The sequence below is a fragment of the Lingula anatina genome, chromosome 2 (assembly GCF_051362555.1).
Source record: "Lingula anatina isolate TDL-2025a chromosome 2, LinAna3.0, whole genome shotgun sequence".
Classification (NCBI taxonomy): Eukaryota; Metazoa; Brachiopoda; class Lingulata; order Lingulida; family Lingulidae; genus Lingula; species Lingula anatina.
The window spans coordinates 19663188-19683440 of NC_141768.1; the positions used below are offsets into that span (position 1 = coordinate 19663188).

Sequence of the window (20253 nt, forward strand, 5' to 3'; positions counted from 1 at the left end):
TTTGTTGTTGTTGAGTTATGTGCATAAAAGTAGTCAGAAATTTGTTATTTTTCAGTGGTGGATTTTTTTTTGGGGGGGGGGGGGCGGAGGGTCCTGACCCCTCCTTTGGTTTCTGGGAAAAAATCGCACCAATATTCCCCTCTTGATATTAGAATTATAAGAGCTAAATCATAGTAAACTGTTCTAAACTGCACCAAATGGCACCGTTTGCCCTCCAAAACACCGAACCCCACACCAAAGGGGCAAGAGCCGGCTTCGCATTTGAAGCCTGTCATTCTTTAAAAATAATAATTCTAGATCCGCCACTGTGCTTCTAGTTTGGTTATTGCACAACACGCTCAATGTGACAGGTGCGACAGCATCGCGAACGAGGCATTATCGCGGAAAATGTGCAAAAAAACATCACCGACACTGCCACCTAGCGGCAATGACGCAAGCAACGTACTGGTTGTTGGAATTCGCGCCAACGGGATCGCGCATTTCTGTCAGGAAATTTTCGAAGATTGCAAATTATGTGTTCGTAAAATTTCGCAATATTATATAACGAACGAGAGGAACTATTTTCACAGTCGTCGTACGGAAATAATTTTAAATTAAAAGGGAATTCCTAAAGTGACCTAGATCTGAAAAGCCAATATGGCGGACGAAGCTGATGATGCCGTGCATATGATTCCTGGACAAGGTATTGTTAACCAGCCAGATATGATCACGGAAGGGGTTGTAAACGAAAACGACGGAGAAGAGGTAAATGAGGATATTCTTCAACAAGCGCTAGAAGAAGCACAGGAAGAATATGACCATGCAACCGTGGTGTACTCCGATGGAAGCATGATCGCTAATTCGAACGACGTGATTGTAAATAGCCATGTAGATGGTGTTGGTGAGGTGTACGAACAAGACAATGTCGTCTATCATGTAGTTGACAACACAATGGAAGCTCAAGATCCTTCAACCGGTCTAAGTACCACGCAAATAAGTGCAACTAGTGAGCCAGTTGTTGTAAGCGATGGCAATTCTGATATATCTCGCCAAGTGGTTAATGTTGTTCAAACAACTCCAACAAACATTGATCCTGCTGCACCCCTAGGTACCAGTGATAATCCCATACGAATTGTGCAGCAGGGAAATCAGTACACTTCTTTGCAGCAATTAAGTGCAGAACAGGTAGCCCAGATAATGCAAGTTTTGCAAAATCAGCATGTTGCCAAAAAGACACAAGAAAGTAGCTCAGGTTCGAGTGTTTTGTTTAATCCACAAACTAATACACGGATAGTTTACAGAGTCATTCAACCATCTGAATTACACAAGAATGGATCTGGTTTAATATCAACACCTTCTCAACTGACACGCACCATCTCTCAACAGACTCCAGGCAGTGTCACTGGGACAAAGAGACAGTATCGCAAAAGACATAAAGGAGAAGACGACGATAAAACTGATGGTCCAGAACTGAGTAAAGAGGAAAAAGAAGAGAGGAAAAAACACCGACCAAGGACAAGATCTGGAAGGGTTTCAAAACCACCGAAGCACATGGTGCAAGACTATAAACATATTCATCCTGTTGACTGGGATGAAGACATGGATGACTCAGATGGGGGATATTCAGACTTTAAATATAGTGAAGAAGAAGATGACGAAGGACGACAGAAAGACCACAAAGACTCAAATTATATTCATCCAGGTATTAAAATGGAGATGGAATCATTTTTAAAATACCTTGGCTTTCACACTTTAATATTTTGAAAGAAATATGTTAATTGTCTTTTTTCATTAAAGGCTTCCTGGAGAAGTATGTGCAGTTTCTGGAAAAAAGAAATAAATTGAAATATTGGTCCCTTATTGCAATCCTTAGTGTACTTTAAGAGCATTCACATCTGGGATACGTTAACTTGGAGTCTGCCTAAAAAGCGCAAAGGTTCATTGACAACACCTGTTTTGAGGACTGATGTTCTGTTTAAATACATGATTGCAGTGCTCAAGATGTCAGATTTCAAGGGATGCCCTTATACAAGTAAATGCATTTTATTCTATGTCATACATTTTGTTTGTTTTTTCAGGTGTTGGCACTAGCAGAAGGAAGACAAATAAGTGCGAGACTTGTGACAAAACTTACATTGGACGTGGCGGATTAGCCAGGCACTACAGACTATATCCAAGTCATGGGCGCTTGGAAGATGATCCAACACATTCAAATTCAGGTAAGTAAAAACACTTTTATGTGTCAGTCCCATTTTTCTTAAAAGCAGACTAACTGTATATTTCAATTTGTAGTCATTTTGTAACTAGAGGTACATACTTATCTTGTTTATATGTGCTGTTTGGGTAATCCATACTAATATCTGTCACTTCAGAGAAAACCAACGGGCTGCTTTCAGTATCAGAGGACAGTAACACTCAAGACTCTTTCTCCAAAAACACCACAGGCACCTCTTCTGCTGTCATCAAACCAACCAGTAATGTTTCCAGGGCTATGAACCGAGCGAGAAATTCTCTACTTCAAGAAAACAATCCACATAAAAGAAAAGCTAAGTTGAGAGATGTGAGTATTGAAAGAGGACTAAGAACATTTTCAGTGTGAATTCAACAGTAGGATAATCAGGGTGCAGATAAACCACTTTCCGACTGCCGGGTTGCAGTGAATTTCTTCTGTTATAAATTAACGAGCCAAATACTCTCTTTTGGCTTTAATGAAGACAAACTCTTCCATGTCCAGCACGTAGAACAACAAGGTAATTTAAAGTTGTGTACATTGGAATTTGAATGATGAGAAGCGATTTCATTGTATAATTATTTCCCTTATAAGTATTCTATTTTCTGTCAAGTTATACAGTAAGGACAGCTAATTGCAATTTGATACATTACATTTTAGATTGTCCGCCAGTGTGAAAATGAAGAGTTGATGGAAGTCGTCCTGCCAAAATTAGCCAAAGTAATCACAACGTGGGAATTTTTATTTATGAAGGTATAATTATGTGTGTGTTTTTTTCCCATGTTCACAACAACCAATGAAAATTGAGTTGATAAATAGCAGACATCAATGTCATCATTGATTCAGGCTACAAGCATTATGAATCATTTTGCTTCTGTTCTCTTTTGTTAGGTCTTTAAGTCATTGGTGAAGACCTAAAGGAAGTAAAAACCTCAATTCATCATTGTTTTGCTTGGATGTAGTGTTTGCCAATTACACATCCAGTATGTGCACTGGGTTTGATCTAAAACTGCAACATTCATTGGGTAGAATTCCATTACTGTTACTCTACATGAATTATAATGATAGATGTTTTCTTTTGTCACATTTATTTTCTTTAGGCTGAATCTAGCAAGTCTGGCAAACCGGTCTTCCAAGAAATGTTCAAAGAATTTGAGTCTCTGTTTAAACAAATGCAGAAGTCATGTGAGGAATATCTCCGTCCATTACCAGATGGAGAAACAATTACAGCTGCTTCTAAGCAACTTGAGGTGAGAAATTACATCTTGACTATTTTTACTCATTTTAGGGCACTAACATATTGCAATATGCCATGAAATGGCATTATCAAAAGCAAGCTTTCAGAATTGACTGTATCACAAAAAAGACCCGGGTTGTGTTTTTAACCAGAATGAATGTGCCAAATTAGATTTTAGCAGCAATATGGGTTTGACAGTTTTTGGAATTCATATATTTGGGAATTTTTTTCCAACTTCACAAAAAGTCTAGATACTTTATGAGTAAGCCCCATTGTGTTGGTGTGACATGCACACTACTTGCATTTCTGTGCTTTGACAAACACCTGACATTCCCAATAGCTCTGCTCAAAGAGCATCTTCGCTATATAAGTTGGAATAGAAGTCAAGCTATAGTATGCTAAGACTAGACACTCTCTGCCACAGGTCTGGGGACTTTTCCCAAAGCAAGCTAGCTTTGACGCAAGTCTTTCAAGTATCTATGATAATTTATCATTTGACAAAATAACCCTTTTATAGGGCTTGTTATTTAATTCACTGTTTTTGTGGCACAAACACAATAAATATATTTTTTTTATTAAGGTCTTGAATATTCAGGGACAAAGTTTACAATCTCTGAAAGCTTTCCATTTCAACAACTGTGCTTCTCTTGTGATATTGATTAAATTTTCTGTAATAATGGTTATTGGTTTTATTACTAAATTTAAATGTAATTCCCAAGGTCAAGGTCAGGTTTATATTCTTAGGTTGGGACCTTGTTTGATACAGAGTCGATGTAGGAGTTTTGAATAGTAAATTTATAGGCTGCAAAGAAGAATAACTACTTATAAACATCAAAGAAATTATTGTTTTTATTGTTATTTTTACTTCCACTCATTTCAGATTACTGATACGAAGTTGGCAGAATCTCTAGGTTTGAATGACAGAGTGTACCTCATAAGAGATGTAATTCCAGCAAATTCTGATGACAGTAATACATTCCACTACAAACTGCTCACTGCAGATGCTAGAAATTTGACTTCAACAGCAACAAATAAAAGGACACTTGAACTGGTTTCTGCAGATCAGCTTGTGACACAACCTTCAAAGAAAATGAAAGTGAAAGTTGATGCACCAGCTGTAACAGTTTTACCCTCTATGCACCCAGAGATACTTGAAAATCAGCAGCCAGAAGAAGCAGTTACCACACATGTAGAAAAAGTCCAGCCTACAAATAACGAAGCAATTGAGCAACAGCAGGTTGTAACTCATGATCCTCAGTCTGCTACTATTGAGGTGAACAGTGAAGAGCAGCAAGTAGTGGATGAGAATGGGGAACTGAATCACATATTAGAAGGACAAGAGATTACCGGCGAAAATGTAGAGACGCATGTTATAGACCCTGGAGCAAGCATTATCCAGACAGAGGATGGAACGATCTTGATTCAGAATCCAGATGGCACCACTGTACAACTCCATGCTGATCAAGGAATTCCACTTGAGACTGTCCAGGCTTTATTAGCCATGGAGAACGATGGACAGATACAGATAGACCACACAAGTCAGGAGGAATGTGTTGATCAGCAATAAAATTAGCCTTTGCGTCCCAGTTGTAAGGATATTGCTGTTGTGTCATATTTCAGGGTTATATTTATTTTACAGCATGGCACATGGCAGCTTGTTTGGATTGTGCACAATAATACATTTCAGTACAGATTCTACTTTTTCTTCCTTACAATTTATTTCTTGCATTTATGTATTCTTGTCTGTACTGAAGTACTAATGAAAAGGGACTGAACAAATATACATTTTGAAGAATAGGTATTGGATCATTTTTTATTGTAGGATATTAATGGCATGTTGTTATTGGCCCTAATTTGACAAAATGTCTGTGCTTCTTATATTAATACATATGGCCACTGCAGTTGAATTGAACAATCTTGTGACCAAATTAAAATGTAGGATATAACAGTGTGAGCTGTTGTACATATTAAATTGGCTGCTGACCTCGAATTTTCTAAAAAAAAATTATTTTGAAACATGTTATTGATGCATGTCTTTCATTTGTATATAAGAAGTGTGTGGTTTTTCATTGATTATTCACTAGTAATCTAGTTCAGCATTTAAAATTGTACATTTTCTGTATACTACAATAAAGTAATAAATTTTGTAAAGTGACAGCAATTTGACAAATGGTTGCATTTATTCAAAGTAAAGAAAATATCCATGTGCAGTTTGTCCTGCTATCACAGCATGAATGCTCCAATTTTTTTTTTACAAAAGCTTAATTTGCCTTATGAGATCATAATTAAATTTACAAAAATTATTTGCAAAAGGTCTACCTAAATCCTGTTTCCACCACCATGCTCTGTATTAAAATGTCTGCATTTTTATCAATATAAGGCTGGTGGAGCCAGGCTGAGGTGTAAAACATTAATTTTTCCCTATTCTGGACATGTGCTACATTTTGCACAATTGTTGTCTTCAGTTCTAATTCTCTGTTAAACATGGCAAGGAGCTCCTCTGAGGCATTATCTGAAAAACAGTTTAAAAAGTACAAAATATTATTGAAATCCTCTTAACTTTAAAATGGATTTAACAGGATTTGTGTCGCAATTTAAAACATGATGATAAATTATATTCGAACTTACAGAACTCTTCTATTGGCCATGTCTGAAACAGAGGTTCTGCACCTCCTACACATCGATGCCATTCCAAATCTCTAACGCCTTTTAATGCTGCTGTCACTATCTCAAGCTTTTTCACAATTTTATTCTGCAACAGAAGTATGTGCTGATAAGAACATCTCATGTTGAATTAATGGAATCAAAACACTGACAACATCCACTCTGTATTAAAGGACATATCCAATAATGTTTTGCGCTTTCTTTCCAAATGATTTTTCCCAGAGCAAAAATCGTGCTCTGGTAGTTGAACAGTTAGCTTGTAATTCTACCTTGGTATTTGCTCTTATCTATGAGATCATTGGGCTATGTGTTTTAGAAAAAAAAGTAAAATGTACTTGCAATCTTGGTTTTCTAAACAAAATATGTTAATGTAACAAATATTGAACTGGCTATACTCCAATTTAGTAACACCGAATACATTTTTTTCAGAAAGTATCTAAGTGTATACCATTCCTTCTAAAACAGTATCAAGTGCCTTGCACCATGTTTCTAGCTCTTCTGGCATGGAAAAAGTATTTCTTGTTACACTGTCCTCTTCATCATCTGCAGAACTCGTAGAGTTGAATCTAAATAAGAAAGAGCACACCTTTTATCAATAAATTGCTTCTAGAAACCAATTGTGCATAACACACAAGATACACTGTCACTTTATGTGAAATGACCAAGGCATTTTACTAATATCTAAACTTGTTGCAGCAATACCATTCATTGTATTTTTCTGTCACTAGATAAAATGGATGCTTTTTTAAAGTTTCGTCCTTGATGTTTTAATGGTAAAGAACAAGCTAACAACATAACTTGGCTCTAGCTCTTACATTGTTTCCAACTTCAAATTTGCAATCTTGTTAATGATGGACATTCCCTTGGAGCTCAAAGCATTCCAGCTTTGTACATGATTATGCCAGTCAGCTGCACTATCTTTGACCTTCCTTGCACTGCCTGTAAGATTACCAGCTTGTGGACTCCTTGTCGGACACTCTAAAAGGATTTTATTTGAATTTTTACAATACACTTTTAAGTTATTAAAATTACATTATTAAAATAATAAAGCTTGTGTTTCAAACTAAAAGGAATATAATTTGGGGATTAAAATTTTGGCATACACACATTTCTGCATTTAATACTCCATGGGAAACAATTATAGGTGGTGCTTATTGTTCTTTTTTGCAAAACACCATGAAAAGTGCCCCATGAATGTCTTATTTTTACAAGTTCAACACCACCTGCTGCTTCTTTACAACCGCATCACAAAATGACCTGTGTTGACACATTTAAATTTCTAGTCTTTGTTCATGATGCTTTTTACAAAGTTGCACCGATCTAGTCACTCACTAATATGTTCCAGCAAGAAACCTGAGGTCTGTAGACAAATTGTTACTTAAGCTGGTAAAAATGCGCCTAAAAACTTATGGTGACATTTCTTTTAAATCAGCAGGTCCAAAGAAATGGAATTTATTACCAACAGAAATCCGATCAATAGAGTCTACCAAACATTTTAAAAAAGAATTGAAGACATACCTATTCAGGAAATTTTTTGATTAATCGACTTCTAAATTTTATAGTAATTGCATATTTGCAATAAGGCTGTTCTTTTTTTATCTAGAATTGATTATTTTTTCTTAACAAACATATTTTAGTTATGTACTGCAAGTGCTTTTATGTGAGAATCCGTATGTTTTATCTAGAATACTCTTATTTTTTATTTATTTATTTATTTATTTTTTGTCATTAAGTTCTGTAATTTTTCTTTTATCTATTCCTTATAATTGATTTCTTTAGTAATTGTTTTATGTATATGTAAAGTCTTCTGAACATGTTATAATGGATTTAAGACTCAAAATAAATTAATTATTATTATTATTTAAATTGGATGACATTGCCACATGGTCTATGTTTTGGTGATCTAGAAAAGGTCAATAGTGAAAAAAATATAGGAGGAACTATATAATGATATTCATTTAAGTTGTTCTGACGTGCATAAAACAAGGACTACGAATTTGTTCATGATCAGATATGTAACTTTAAGTGAAGCAGTAATACTAGTGCTACTTATTTTCAGATTCCTGGCATAATTAGAAAATAACGCGTGGTCCCTCTGACCCTGGCCACAGTAATCCCACCAATCTCATTGGCATCTCCTTTTGTAAATACACTAGTACCTTGTATGGGTGAAAACAAGGAGTTTGGGCTATTGCCCGCGGTGTTCTCACTCGCAATTGAGGGAGATCTTGCTTGACTGCTCATGGTCCATGCCGTGGATAAGATAGATGTTATTCGCGGCCGGTTATTTGCACATGTCCGGAAGTGACCTGATAATGTTTTTACTATCCGCAGTTTTGAAAGTTTGCGATTGTGATTGGTGTACGGCATGCGTATTCACTATTTTCAGATTGCAAAACAATTTGGAATTGATGCACTTTCTTATCAAAATATTTCTGAATTAAATCAAATTAAGTTATGATTAACCACGTATATCGAACTACATTTATAGAGTCAAAAAGGTAAGAGTGCGGATTGAGTAATATGTCTGCGCCCTGATCGGTCAAACTACGAATCATTTCCCGGCGAACGTTTGTCTCGTGAATCCAAGTACATGTGTTTAAGTTGATTCTTGGTATTCAGCCCCACAAAGAATAACCCTGTAAGTATTGTTTAGATTCAGACTCATTGGTAGTTTACATTTATTGTCTTTTGCATCAAATTATTGTCTGAACTTACAGATGCCGCACAAGGACAGACGAAGGTCGTTTTCGGCTTTCGTAAATCCTGACCTTTCGGACCTTTTTCGTTGAAAGTCATTTTATGGCCTTTTTGGTTGAGTAATATGTTTCTTTTAGGGAAAAGTGATACACAGATTGTTTCACTTAAAATGTGATTTTACTGCTTTTGCCCCAGATAACAAAGTTGTGTATAAATGCGTGCCTGTAAGCAGTCAACTTGAAGTTGAAATTAATACATACAATGTAGGCTAACAACGCATCTACATGTACATGTGACCTGTCACTTGTTAATCAGACAGTGGTCTAAGTGCTTTTGTAATAACGATTAATTAACTGATTTCTAACTTAATTGATGGATTAACTAATTAAATGATTTACTTATTAATTTATATTTAATCTGTCATATTTTTCTGTAAAATAAGACATAGTTTTAAAAATTTCTGAATTTGGCACGATTCCAGTTGAAAAAGACTGTGTTTTCCAATTTAGTTTAAAAAAACCATTCCATTATATGGAGCTCAGATTTGAAAGATAAGACCCATGGCTTTTAAAGAATTGTAATGAAGAATAGTGTATCCATTAAGAAATGTTTTTAAAAAATCTGCAACACAAATGTACATATTTGTCAATCATTGTTACTTTTGGTCAGGAAAAAATGGCAGATATAGTTGTTGTCGGAAGTTGTATGACAGATTTGGTTAGGTAAGTCAAAGAATACGTGCCACTTACAACTCGGCTGTCTCCTTGATCAGTTGGTTATTCAGTTCTGAAGAAATATAAAAGACTTTAATAATTGAAATTAGACTTTCATAGTGTCAAAAACTTGAGCAAAATTAGTTCATTGTTTTAAAGCAAGTGTAATGAAATTCCCATATGTAGTCTACAAGTGTATTGATATTCAGTATAATCTGACATACCTTGAAAGTGAATTTTACTTGTTTGTTTTTGGATTATTTATGCCTTAATTAAGAAAAAATGTGCTGTGGTTACTAAAAGTAACAGCAGTTTTATAAAGTACATTCCCTCTGTTCATTTTGATGTGCTTTAGATCTTTGTTATCTTAACCTCTTAGCTTTGTACCTGAACTGCCTAAACCTGGAGAGACTCTCTTTGGTAATAAATTCTTGACTGGTTTTGGTGGAAAAGGTGCAAACCAAGCCGTAGTTGCAGCTAGACTGGGAGCAAATGTAGCAATGGTGGCTAAGGTAAGAAAAAATAATAATAAAAAGGTTTTTTCTTCTGAAATATATATTTCATTAAACTTTTCACCAAGAGGAAGTCTTTAATATTACATTGAATTGTATATTAAACGTTTTCTTTTCTATTCTCCTTTTGATCATTTATCATGAATGATATATTTTACTGTTGTGACCATTATTTTTAAAAGTCAAAGAAAATTGCTGGCTTCTGCAGATGATATTGATATTCAAGAAATATGGCTTTAGTAGATGTTGGTGAATTTTTTTATGTATATACAGAAAGTGAGTTAGTAGATTTAAAAAAGCATATTTTCAGGTAGGAGATGACAGCTTTGGGCATAATTACATTCAGAACTTCAAGGAAAACAAGATTAATGTTGGTAAGTGAATTACTTTTTACATTATGTAAAATAAAAATTAAGTTGTGGAATCATGTCTATATTGAACCATATTTTCATGCACAACGTCACATTTAAAATTCTTAAATTTGCACTGTCATGTGATTTTAAATTTGGAGTTAATTTTTTTCTTCTTGCAGACTATGTTTCAACCACCAGAGAGGCACCAACTGGGGTAGCACCCATATCTGTCACTCCTGATGGTATGTTTTGCCTCAATTCAAAGTGGGATCCAGTGTGTGCATGTGTGTGCGTCTCAGGAAATCAAGTATCTGCTACACCAACCCCCCCCCCCCCCCCCCCCCAAAAAAAAATGTGTCTTGGACCCACAAAAATGTTTGATATACTTCAAAATTATATAATTTAATCATTAAAAAGAACTTCGGTTAACATGTCCTCCCTTTTGCTTGATCTGTCAAATATCAAACAATTCTGCCCACACTGGGGCCTACAGAAGCAGATATATTTCTCTTATTTTTGTAAAATATTTATTTGGTTGTAAACCACATGAGATATTGAAATATGTTCTCTAACCTGCATGTTACCAAATGTATTTATTTTTATATATTTCATATAGGTCAAAATGCTATTGTGATAATCAGTGGTGCCAACCTGTATCTCAGTGAAAATGACTTACAGAAAGCTGAACCTGTCATTAAGACTGCTAAAGTGGTACTCTGTCAGCTGGAAATATCCACAGAAACTGCTCTAGCAACACTTAAAATGGCAAAGAAGCATGGAGGTATGTAATCTGTTTGTCTTTTCAGGTTTTGCACACCTTTTTCTCACAGTTGCTGTGGTTCCACTTCAATGAGGCCTCATTAACATTAATTGCTGTTGTTACTTGAAGTTGGAAATAAGTTGTTTTTTTAATTGCCGAATCATTTACTTATACAATTGTATAAATACTGACTAAGAGCATGTGTGTATCCACTGATTTAATAGGTCTTTATTAATTATAGCTCTTCAGACAGTTATTGAATCACCATAGAGGAAAAAACTTTATTGAGTTGATTTTGCCTCAAAAAAATATATTCAGAAATTATTTTGATGAAAATGAGTCTCTGATATATTTTAGTGAAAACAATACTCAATCCAGCCCCAGGGCAACAAAACCTAGACCCAGAAATATATGCAAATACTGATATTATGTGTCCCAATGAATCGGAGGTAAGGTCAGTTTTCTCTTGTGTCTTTAGAATTACATGCTGCATTTTTTAATGACTTCTTCTGTTATGTTCATGTGGATAACAGAGTTATAAATGATTTTGTTTAGTTATTACCTGCAGCACCCATAGAAGTAATCATCTTTTTCCGAATGTTACCCAAACCTTCACCAATAGACTAGGTGGTTGGATTGCCAGACCTGGTGAGGGGGTGACATTATTTTACAACTTTTCCTTAATATCTTTAGGCTGCCAAGATAACTGGTATAAATGTTGACACCATGGAAGATGCTCACAAAGCTATTAAATGGCTGTTGGACCAAGGTTGTGGCATGGTTATCCTTACACTTGGGAAGAAGGGTTCTGTGTTTGCAACCAAAGAAAACCCAACACCTATTCACATACCAGCCAAGCAAGTCAAAACAGTTGACAGTACTGTAAGTGTTACTTGTTGCTTCAAACATATGTTGAAAAACTACATTGAGGTGAAGCCTATGGGTTCATCCCATTTAAGTTTATATGATGAACAAGCCTCCTCTTGTTTCCAAGGCAAACACAAGCTATTCTGTTTATTACTCAGTGCCAGGAGGATGGGTGTTAATCTGTTAAACTGATCGCATTCAGCAAGTCCCCACATAGTTAGATTGATCTATGTAGACCAAGAGTTTCAGTGAGAATGAACCCTAAATCAAGAGTAGTTTCTTATGTAATTTTTCTTGTGATGGACAAGATGTTTTATTGACAACTAAAACTGATGAAATTACCTGATTTCTAAATATTTTATTCTAGGGTGCTGGAGATGCTTTTGTTGGTGCACTTGCATTTTATTTGGCACATTACAGTTCAATTGATCTTCAAGAAGCCATTCGTCGTTCTGGGGAAATTGCAACTATCAGTGTACAGAAGACTGGCACCCAGACCAGTTATCCCTGGAGAAAGGACATACCACGAGATTTGTTTAGTAATCATTAATGTCAATCCAATTTGTGACTTTGTTTGATTTTTTTTCATAAATTTAACATTTCTTGTTGAGCAATGGTTGGTATGCAGCTAATGTAGAGAAAATGTGTGAAAAAAATATTAAAAGCAGATACATGTGCATCTATAGGATTTTTGTGTGTTTTCGTTTGCCAGCATTTAATGGTTTGTGACCAGGTCACGTGTTTAAATAAAGTAATCTGTGTTCTGTGATTGTGTATCCAGCCTATGATACTAAGCTTGTTGTTGCATGTTAAATGTTCATCAATTTTGCTTCCTTGCAATTTTAATGGACTGCTGTCTTATTTTCCCTTCTGCAAAAATTGGATAAGTATCAATCAAGATGTATATGAGTATTATCTGGACATCATCAGTGAACATTGTAATCGGACAGAAAATTGTAATCTAGAAGAGATGTCTTACAATTTATGAAATGGATGAAAAGAAAACATTGTTTTACTGTGGTGTGTGTGTGGTGATATTGTATGTTTAAGTGACTTCTGATTATTCCACAGGAGGTAGGATAAATGTATTGGAGATCATAATTGATTTTATTTTGAAGGATATCTTATGACATGTAACTGTCTTGTGTATATTATTTAGTGTAATTCAAATAGCTAGCATAACTCGTTTTGTGTTGTTATTTGAATTTTTTTTCAAAGCTACAGGCTTGTAGACTGTTCAGATGCAATATGGTGCAAAAATTTCATTACTAATAAATGTTATAAGTGCAACTTGTATGTGCAATGTAAATAATCCAGTGCTTGTATTAGTGCTTTAGGTATCTTTGGTTTTGGTTTCTCATAATAGGACCCTTGAGAACAGCCTGCAGTGATCATTATATGTGAATGCAGAGCTCTGTTTCAAATTTGAACTCAAGTTTTTCTGTGTAACTTCAGCAACTTGAAACTTAAATGCAGTTGCCGATATGATTCTGTTGACTTAAATCAGAAACAGAGGATGTGGTATGCCAAAGCCATTCACTTACTGCTAGTTGCTTCAGAATGCTATCTTATATAATGCAATTGATTTATTGTAGTTCTTGCATATTACCACCTTAGAGCGCATTCTCAACGAAGTAAGCCAGGCTTTACAAAGCCAGTGACCTAAAAATGGCAGACGTACATGAAAGAAAAACCGCCTAATCTTTTAATAGTCTCTCCGCCTCCCCACACGTCGTCCCTGCGGGGTACAGTAATTAAATCGCGTCTCCGTTCGCCATGCGGAAGCTACCTGAGAAATATTAAGTGCGCATGCTCATCAGTTAAACTCGTGGTGAAGAAAGCATTGCGGCTGAGGGCGATCGAAGGAAAAAAGCTCTTCTGTTCTATTATCTTTGAAAACAGAGACGAAAAAGGAATAATTTGGCCCGTAGAGCAGCAATGAATCGACTATCTACGGAGATAATATCACCAGAGATATTCACGGAAATATTAATGTTCGGAGCCGAGATTTAATTACTGTACCCCGCAGGGACGACGTGTGGGGAGGCGTGTGAGAGGCGGAGAGACTATTAAAAGATTAGGCGGTTTTTCTTTCATGTACGTCCGCCATTTTTAGGTCACCGGCTTTGTAAAGCCTGGCTTACTTCGTTGAGAATGCGCTCTTAGTCTCCTTTAATGATGCAAGTAACATGAAAATTTGTGCTTAATTGTATAAATACTTATTATAATAATCAGCTTTTAAATGTTGATTTATATCAAGTACCAGCAGTTGACCAGTTTTAGATATTGAGAGCTCACAAAATATAATTTGGGATCAATATCACTGTAAAAATCTTTTTCATTATTATTGATTATTTCTATTGGATTTATTGGATTATGTTAAACAGTATTTCCAGGTGCCTTTGATCCAGTTGCAATGGCTTAACTTAGTACTGTTCTATCCCATAAGATGGATGTGAATTCTGTCAGTTCACTGATCAGGGAATATCTTCGCTATTGCACTACCCACTGGCATAACCAGCACATGGTGTAGCAACAAAACTTTGATTTTTGGTCCTTTTGGATGTTGCGGTTAACAACAGCAGCATAAATTTCAATTTTTCTGGTAGTATTGCAGATTTTTTCAACTAGCCCTTTTGATTTTGTATATTATAATGAAAATTTTTTATCATTCTGGTGGCCTTTCTATGTTTGTTAGAAAATACAGAAAAACTGAAGTTCAAATTGGCCATTTTATGGATGTTATGAATTGTGTATGTGTAATCTGATTCCTGATTAGAAGGACCCAGTTAGTATGCCATAATTGCAATATCTTCTGTGATAGCTCTTTACTGCGTTAAGCACCAGCTCACTACTGGAAAAGAGGCAACTGTTCTTTTCGTATTTGTATAGTAGTATGCATGATAATTGTTTGAAGTGCTGGGGGTGTGAAAAATTTGAATTTTTCATGATGGTTTAGCCACCATACAAAACATTGGAGTTCCAAGAAGTACAATGTACATGTGATCACGCTTGTACTAGTACATTTCCTTTGCTTTTATTATATTTTTGCCCTATATCAGCTACTAGTAGCTGATATAGGAAAACATGACAAGGGTCTGATCTATAATGATCAACTGGATTTTATTTTACTGATACTGCTGGACACATGGCAGTAGTTAAAAACTCTGGGGGTCTTGTCACTACACTCTCTGGCAGTTTTTTTCCTCTTGTATTGTTGATAGTGTTAAGGTTGTTTGCAGAGACCACTGATTTGAATGTTATTAGTGATTTTACAGTAATTTTATACTGTTACATTATGATGATTTGAGTATATTCTTAAGTCAAAATTACACTCCTCTCAATGTTATTTATCTATTGTTATTTATTGATGCAGTAAGATGTTTCAGAAATATTGCTTTTTAAAGTAGATGCTAAGCATGTATTTACAAATCATGATAGAAACTCTTGGTTTTCCGTGTTTCACATATTGTAAAGTTTTGTTTCTAATAAATCTGTTAAATTTTGAATCTTGCAGTTTTTTTAAGTGTGCTCCTGTGTACCAGTATATCATGGAAAATAACACATACTGAAAAATCCCCAAAGAAAGATTTCCCCCCCATATGCTCTCTTATAATTGTTTTGGTCTGTGTATTCTTTAAAATGGGCATTTACTTTTAATCACAAATGTTTACCATGGCAAAGGTACAGGTATGTTTGTTATCTGCTTTTAATCTTTCATCCCAGCCAGTACAATAAATATCACTTCTCCAAAATTTATTTTAATACATTAAAACAGTCTTTAGAAATTAAAATAAATGCTGCTTATAAAACATGATTAGCAACACATAGATCTATTGTGTTTTCATTTTCAAACATTAAAAAAATATTTTGTCTGAAATATTTTGTTTCACCGCACGTGGACTTCCTTCCTAAATACATTTATAATTTAGTCGTCCAGCCCTACCGTCGGGCATTATTTCTTGATAAACCTCTCTGTTTGGGCTAAAACGAGGCTGATGTGTGGAAGTGTGCAGACATATTTTGCTAAAAGCTAACATGGAGAGTATACCGCGTATTTATGGATCCTAGTCATCGGAAGGTTTGTGCTTAACTCCTTGCTTAAACGGTTGGTGAATTACTGTAGTCTACACAAAGTAATTACGATGGGGTTACTGACAATATTGAAGAAGATGAAACAGAAGGAAAAGGAAGTTCGATTATTGATGCTGTATCCTTACTGATATAAGCACTGGTATTGTATCTGGTGATCCAACTTGGTAGAGACATATTTCAAACGATTATAATTTCATCCATCGAATATTATGTCCTGCGGTTCTCGCCCAGCAGTGAACCGAACCTGGCAAAACCATAATGCTATTGTATTATATTGGTGAATTTAGTTATTTTTAGAAAACTACGTGTGTATGTCGTTATTGGTGCTGGTGCTGGTGGTGGTGGGAGGGGGTGGGAGTGCAAATATAGCGTCACCAGTCTGGTGTTCTTGGTTACCGAGTTAATTTTGAGCTCACTAGTAAAATGCATGGAGATTCAGCTGCTTAGTTTATATATTTTGTTAATTAGTAAATGTTAACTTAACTTGAGCTTAATAAGTTGTAAAAATTATAGCCGTCTTAGCCCAGCATTTAAACCATTTCAGAGGGGAAGCCGTATATATGCGATTTAATGGTAGCAAACACATTTACCAAGGAGTTATAACTCCTTTCATTTACTAAGCTTAGCGTTACATTTGATAGTAACAGTGTGACATGAGTGTGCCTTAACTCAAACTCAGAGGTTTGGATAATGCAGGCAAAACCACAATCCTAAAAAAATTCAACGGAGAAGATATCAACACAATTTCACCAACTCTGGGCTTCAATATAAAAACATTAGAACATAGAGGGTAAGTTCTTTCATTAATGCAAATGATATTCCAGTAACCATCTTATTTTGAGATGAAATAATTAAAATTTCCTGGTTGATTTTGGGTTAATTCTTTGGAGGACACCTTGCTCTGCTGCTGTATAGGTAATCAGTGAAATTGTTGCTTTAGCCGGATTGCTTTAAGAATTCATCTAAATAGGACATATTATACTTCAGTGAGGAGTTGGAAAAATATTTTTATGATTTGATACATCTTCCGTGTGCTTAATATTGTATGTATTAACTCTGTCACAACAATAACATTTGAGGAATTTTTATCATACTCTGAGAAGTTAAAATTATTTTAAATTAACAATGTATCAGTAACGTAACAAAATGCCTTGCACCTTTCAGATTTAAATTAAACATTTGGGATGTTGGAGGCCAAAAATCACTACGGTCATATTGGAGAAATTATTTTGAAAGTACAGATGGTCTTATATGGGTAGTAGACAGTGCAGACAGGCGAAGATTATCTGACTGTAAAGAAGAGTTACACCAGTTATTAGTTGAAGAGGTAAGAATACCAGGAGTGCACTCTATGCAATCTTTTCCTGAACTATCAGAGGTAGATACTTTGTATAGGTATGATGTCAGTATCTCTTCTATGACAACATAGGAATTAGAAATTTACTGATTTGCACAAATTTCAGGGCTTAATTTTCATGTCAGCTTTTATTGTATAGCATCAATCAAATGATTTCAAAGACCATTGTATCATGTAAAGGTGTAAAGTTCCTTTAAATTGGATATTTGAATTAAAAATAAAATTCCTTGATTCTCCTAGTTATTTATTTGCTATGAATTGTTTTAAACATTGCAGAGGTTAGCAGGTGCAACATTATTAGTATTTGCAAACAAGCAAGATTTACCAGGTGCATTACCTGCAGAAGAAATCAAAGAGGTTTGCCATGTTTAAAATTTTGTAATCCAAAGAAATCATTTTGATATATACTGAACAAAAATATAAACGCACGAAACTAAAATGGTCAGTTGAAATGGATAATCATGAAATATGCCCAGGTTGATGCTTTATTTGTGAACTGATGGATTTGTTTTGATCAATTATAGTGGTCTGGTTTCACTTGGTAGCTCCCCGTGAGTATACTCAAAGGTTCAGTTTTTACACCCATAAGACTAATGGAGCATGATGGAGTAGAGGTCAATCTGCAAGACCAATACACATACACTCTCTACCCTCTAGGCAATAAAAGGACACACCAAAATGTGTATTTCTGCCACTTGTCAACATGCCACAGATGTCTGGAACTATGAGGGAGCATGCCATCAGCATGCTCAATGCTGGCTTGTCAGTAACAGAAGTTGCAGCATGTCTGAATGTGCATCATTCCACCGCCAGCCGTCTGGGAACACGCTACAGAGACACACAAGACCATTAGGAATCACCCTCATGCACCATGTCGCCCAACAAACACCTGTGGAATGTTCTGGATCAGAGTTTTCAGCCATCATGTTCCAGCTCTCGAGAATGTTCGCCAACTGCGAGTAGCACTCCAGGAGGAAGGGGATAATATCCCTTAGGCCTCTATTGACAACTTAGTGATGTCCATGTGCCGCTGGTGTACTGCTCTGCACAAATTTAATGGTGTCTGTGAACTCAGGATGTTGACCCCCATGATGTATTTGATGCCCTAACTCTTGGACTATGCATTTAAACTTCCCCTAATGCTCTCAAAGTGATGTCTATTTGTCGAGAAAAATATGCTGTTATTTTTGGCTATATACTCTAGTTCCATATATGAAAATATATCTACATATTCTTTCGTGCATTTATATTTTTGTTCAGTATATTTATGAACAGTTTTTGTAAAACAGTAAGCTTGATTGGATGAGATTGGAACTTCCGTAAAAGATAATATAATATAATCTTATACAGACTATTTATAATTTGTAATCTTTCAGTTTGCTCAAATATAATTTTCTAAGATATTTCAAATATTGCTACATTATGGATAATTTTCTTTGTGAAGGCTCACAGCAAATGTTAGTTTTAGGGTTGACACTCTTCATTGTTCTTACTGAAACTGATTGTTATTATAGTACCCTTTTTCATTTCAGGCTTTAGAATTGGACCTTATCAAGACGCATCACTGGTTAATTCAAGGTTGTAGTGCTGTGACTGGTGAAAATTTACTACAAGGAATGGACTGGATCATACAAGACATTTCTTCGAGAATTTTTACTATGGATTGAGCTCATTTAAAAATAATGTATTAACATTATTGCCAGCGAAGTATCATAAAATAAGCAAAGAGTGTACTAGTTGGTATCACCCTTCGAAATTGTTTAAAATTTGAAAGGTGAATATATTATAGAGTTGAAAAGTTTTCAAAGGAGACAATATTTTAAATTATGTGCAGAAAGAAAAGTGATGACAACGAGTCCTTTGCAGTACTGCCTTTGTCATAGAAATATTCAAAATCTGAACAAAGCTAGTTTTATGTAACTTTCATCATCAAAATTTTAATTGTAAATTATTTCTTAAAAGTTCTTTGTTCCAGAAAGCTGTAAAATATGACACTTGCATTGTGTAAGATAAAGATGCAAGCTACTTATGGGTCTTCTTTTGTAAATAATCTTAATCGTATAATTATATAGTCAAGTCAGTGTGGACAAAGACCCCATTCCCATATATATTTAGATCGATCTTTCCTCCTGGGGAGTCTCACTAGATTGGAGTCAACTTAACTGGCTTAAATGTCTGTCCCACCTACTAAAAGCTGTAAGGGGGTAATTAACTGTCGAGCATGCTCGGCTGACAGCAATTTAGCTTGAACCCCCAGGGAGTTAGGTGGATCCAGATGGATCGATCTAAATATCTGGGAATGCTCTCAAAATCACATTCCTGCATAAGCATTACAGCACAATGTCACCTGCTGTCTCAACAGACACAATAAAGATTATATACACCTAAAACTTAGTTTTGGTCAGAATTAATTTGGAATTATGCTAAAACATTCTTTGTCATGAAATTAAATTTGTTGCAGAATAGACATTTATACTGGCTTTTGTTGCAAAAAAGTCTTTTTATTAGAATATGAAGCCTTTTATTCAGTTACATTTTAGAGGATTAAAAATATTGAAAATCCCTATGGAGTTTTTCACTTAGGCCCCATTCATAATAGGGGACTAACTAGTCTGAGGGTTAAATATGGTGACCCACTACAAAGCTGGCCGACTAATCCACTAGTAGACACTGAATAGATACCCCGTGGGGAAGTATTCAAGTGGGTCGACCATATTTAACCCTCTGACTAGTAAGTCCCCTATTCTGAATGGTACCTTAGAAAGCATTCAGAACAAGTTGATCTG

General features: G+C 35.3%; 4 protein-coding genes and 1 non-coding gene across 7 annotated transcripts; 3 read left to right on the forward strand and 2 right to left on the reverse strand.

Moving 5' to 3' along the window:
* Positions 1 to 404: 404 nt before the first annotated feature.
* Positions 405 to 5603, forward strand: LOC106169625 (uncharacterized). Its single transcript, XM_013549147.2, has 6 exons — positions 405 to 1681; positions 2058 to 2198; positions 2352 to 2539; positions 2870 to 2962; positions 3310 to 3459; positions 4327 to 5603. The coding sequence occupies exons 1-6, from the start codon at positions 637 to 639 to the stop codon at positions 5011 to 5013; spliced, it is 2304 nt and encodes a 767-aa protein (XP_013404601.2). The 5' UTR covers positions 405 to 636; the 3' UTR covers positions 5014 to 5603.
* On the reverse strand, positions 3697 to 3925 carry LOC147763458 (RNase MRP). Its single transcript, XR_015333300.1, has one exon.
* A 4-nt stretch (positions 5604 to 5607) lies between the features above and the next one.
* On the reverse strand, positions 5608 to 8436 carry LOC106169626 (cyclin-dependent kinase 2-interacting protein). The gene is made up of 5 exons (XM_013549148.2): positions 8270 to 8436; positions 6926 to 7088; positions 6559 to 6676; positions 6075 to 6198; positions 5608 to 5958 (listed from the first exon to the last, which is right to left on the reverse strand). Exons 1-5 carry the CDS (start codon positions 8352 to 8354, stop codon positions 5762 to 5764), a joined length of 687 nt encoding a protein of 228 aa, XP_013404602.2. The 5' UTR covers positions 8355 to 8436; the 3' UTR covers positions 5608 to 5761.
* A 111-nt stretch (positions 8437 to 8547) lies between these two features.
* Positions 8548 to 13327, forward strand: LOC106169638 (ribokinase). Of its 3 annotated transcripts, none has more exons than XM_013549168.2 (9): positions 8548 to 8751; positions 9475 to 9532; positions 9903 to 10035; positions 10346 to 10409; positions 10568 to 10630; positions 11005 to 11169; positions 11506 to 11597; positions 11842 to 12030; positions 12383 to 13327. In XM_013549168.2, the coding sequence occupies exons 2-9, from the start codon at positions 9486 to 9488 to the stop codon at positions 12563 to 12565; spliced, it is 936 nt and encodes a 311-aa protein (XP_013404622.1). In that variant the 5' UTR covers positions 8548 to 8751; positions 9475 to 9485; the 3' UTR covers positions 12566 to 13327. The 3 variants fall into 3 exon arrangements, with proteins under 3 accessions (XP_013404622.1, XP_086859903.1, XP_013404621.1); XM_013549167.2 differs by having other exon boundaries at positions 8561 to 8751; positions 9480 to 9532; XM_087003777.1 differs by lacking the exon at positions 9475 to 9532 and having other exon boundaries at positions 8556 to 8751.
* Positions 13328 to 16064: 2737 nt separating this feature from the next.
* Positions 16065 to 20030, forward strand: LOC106169581 (ADP-ribosylation factor-like protein 2). The gene is made up of 5 exons (XM_013549073.2): positions 16065 to 16225; positions 16790 to 16900; positions 17275 to 17437; positions 17744 to 17824; positions 19000 to 20030. The coding sequence occupies exons 1-5, from the start codon at positions 16161 to 16163 to the stop codon at positions 19132 to 19134; spliced, it is 555 nt and encodes a 184-aa protein (XP_013404527.1). The 5' UTR covers positions 16065 to 16160; the 3' UTR covers positions 19135 to 20030.
* The last annotated feature ends 223 nt before the right edge of the window (positions 20031 to 20253 follow it).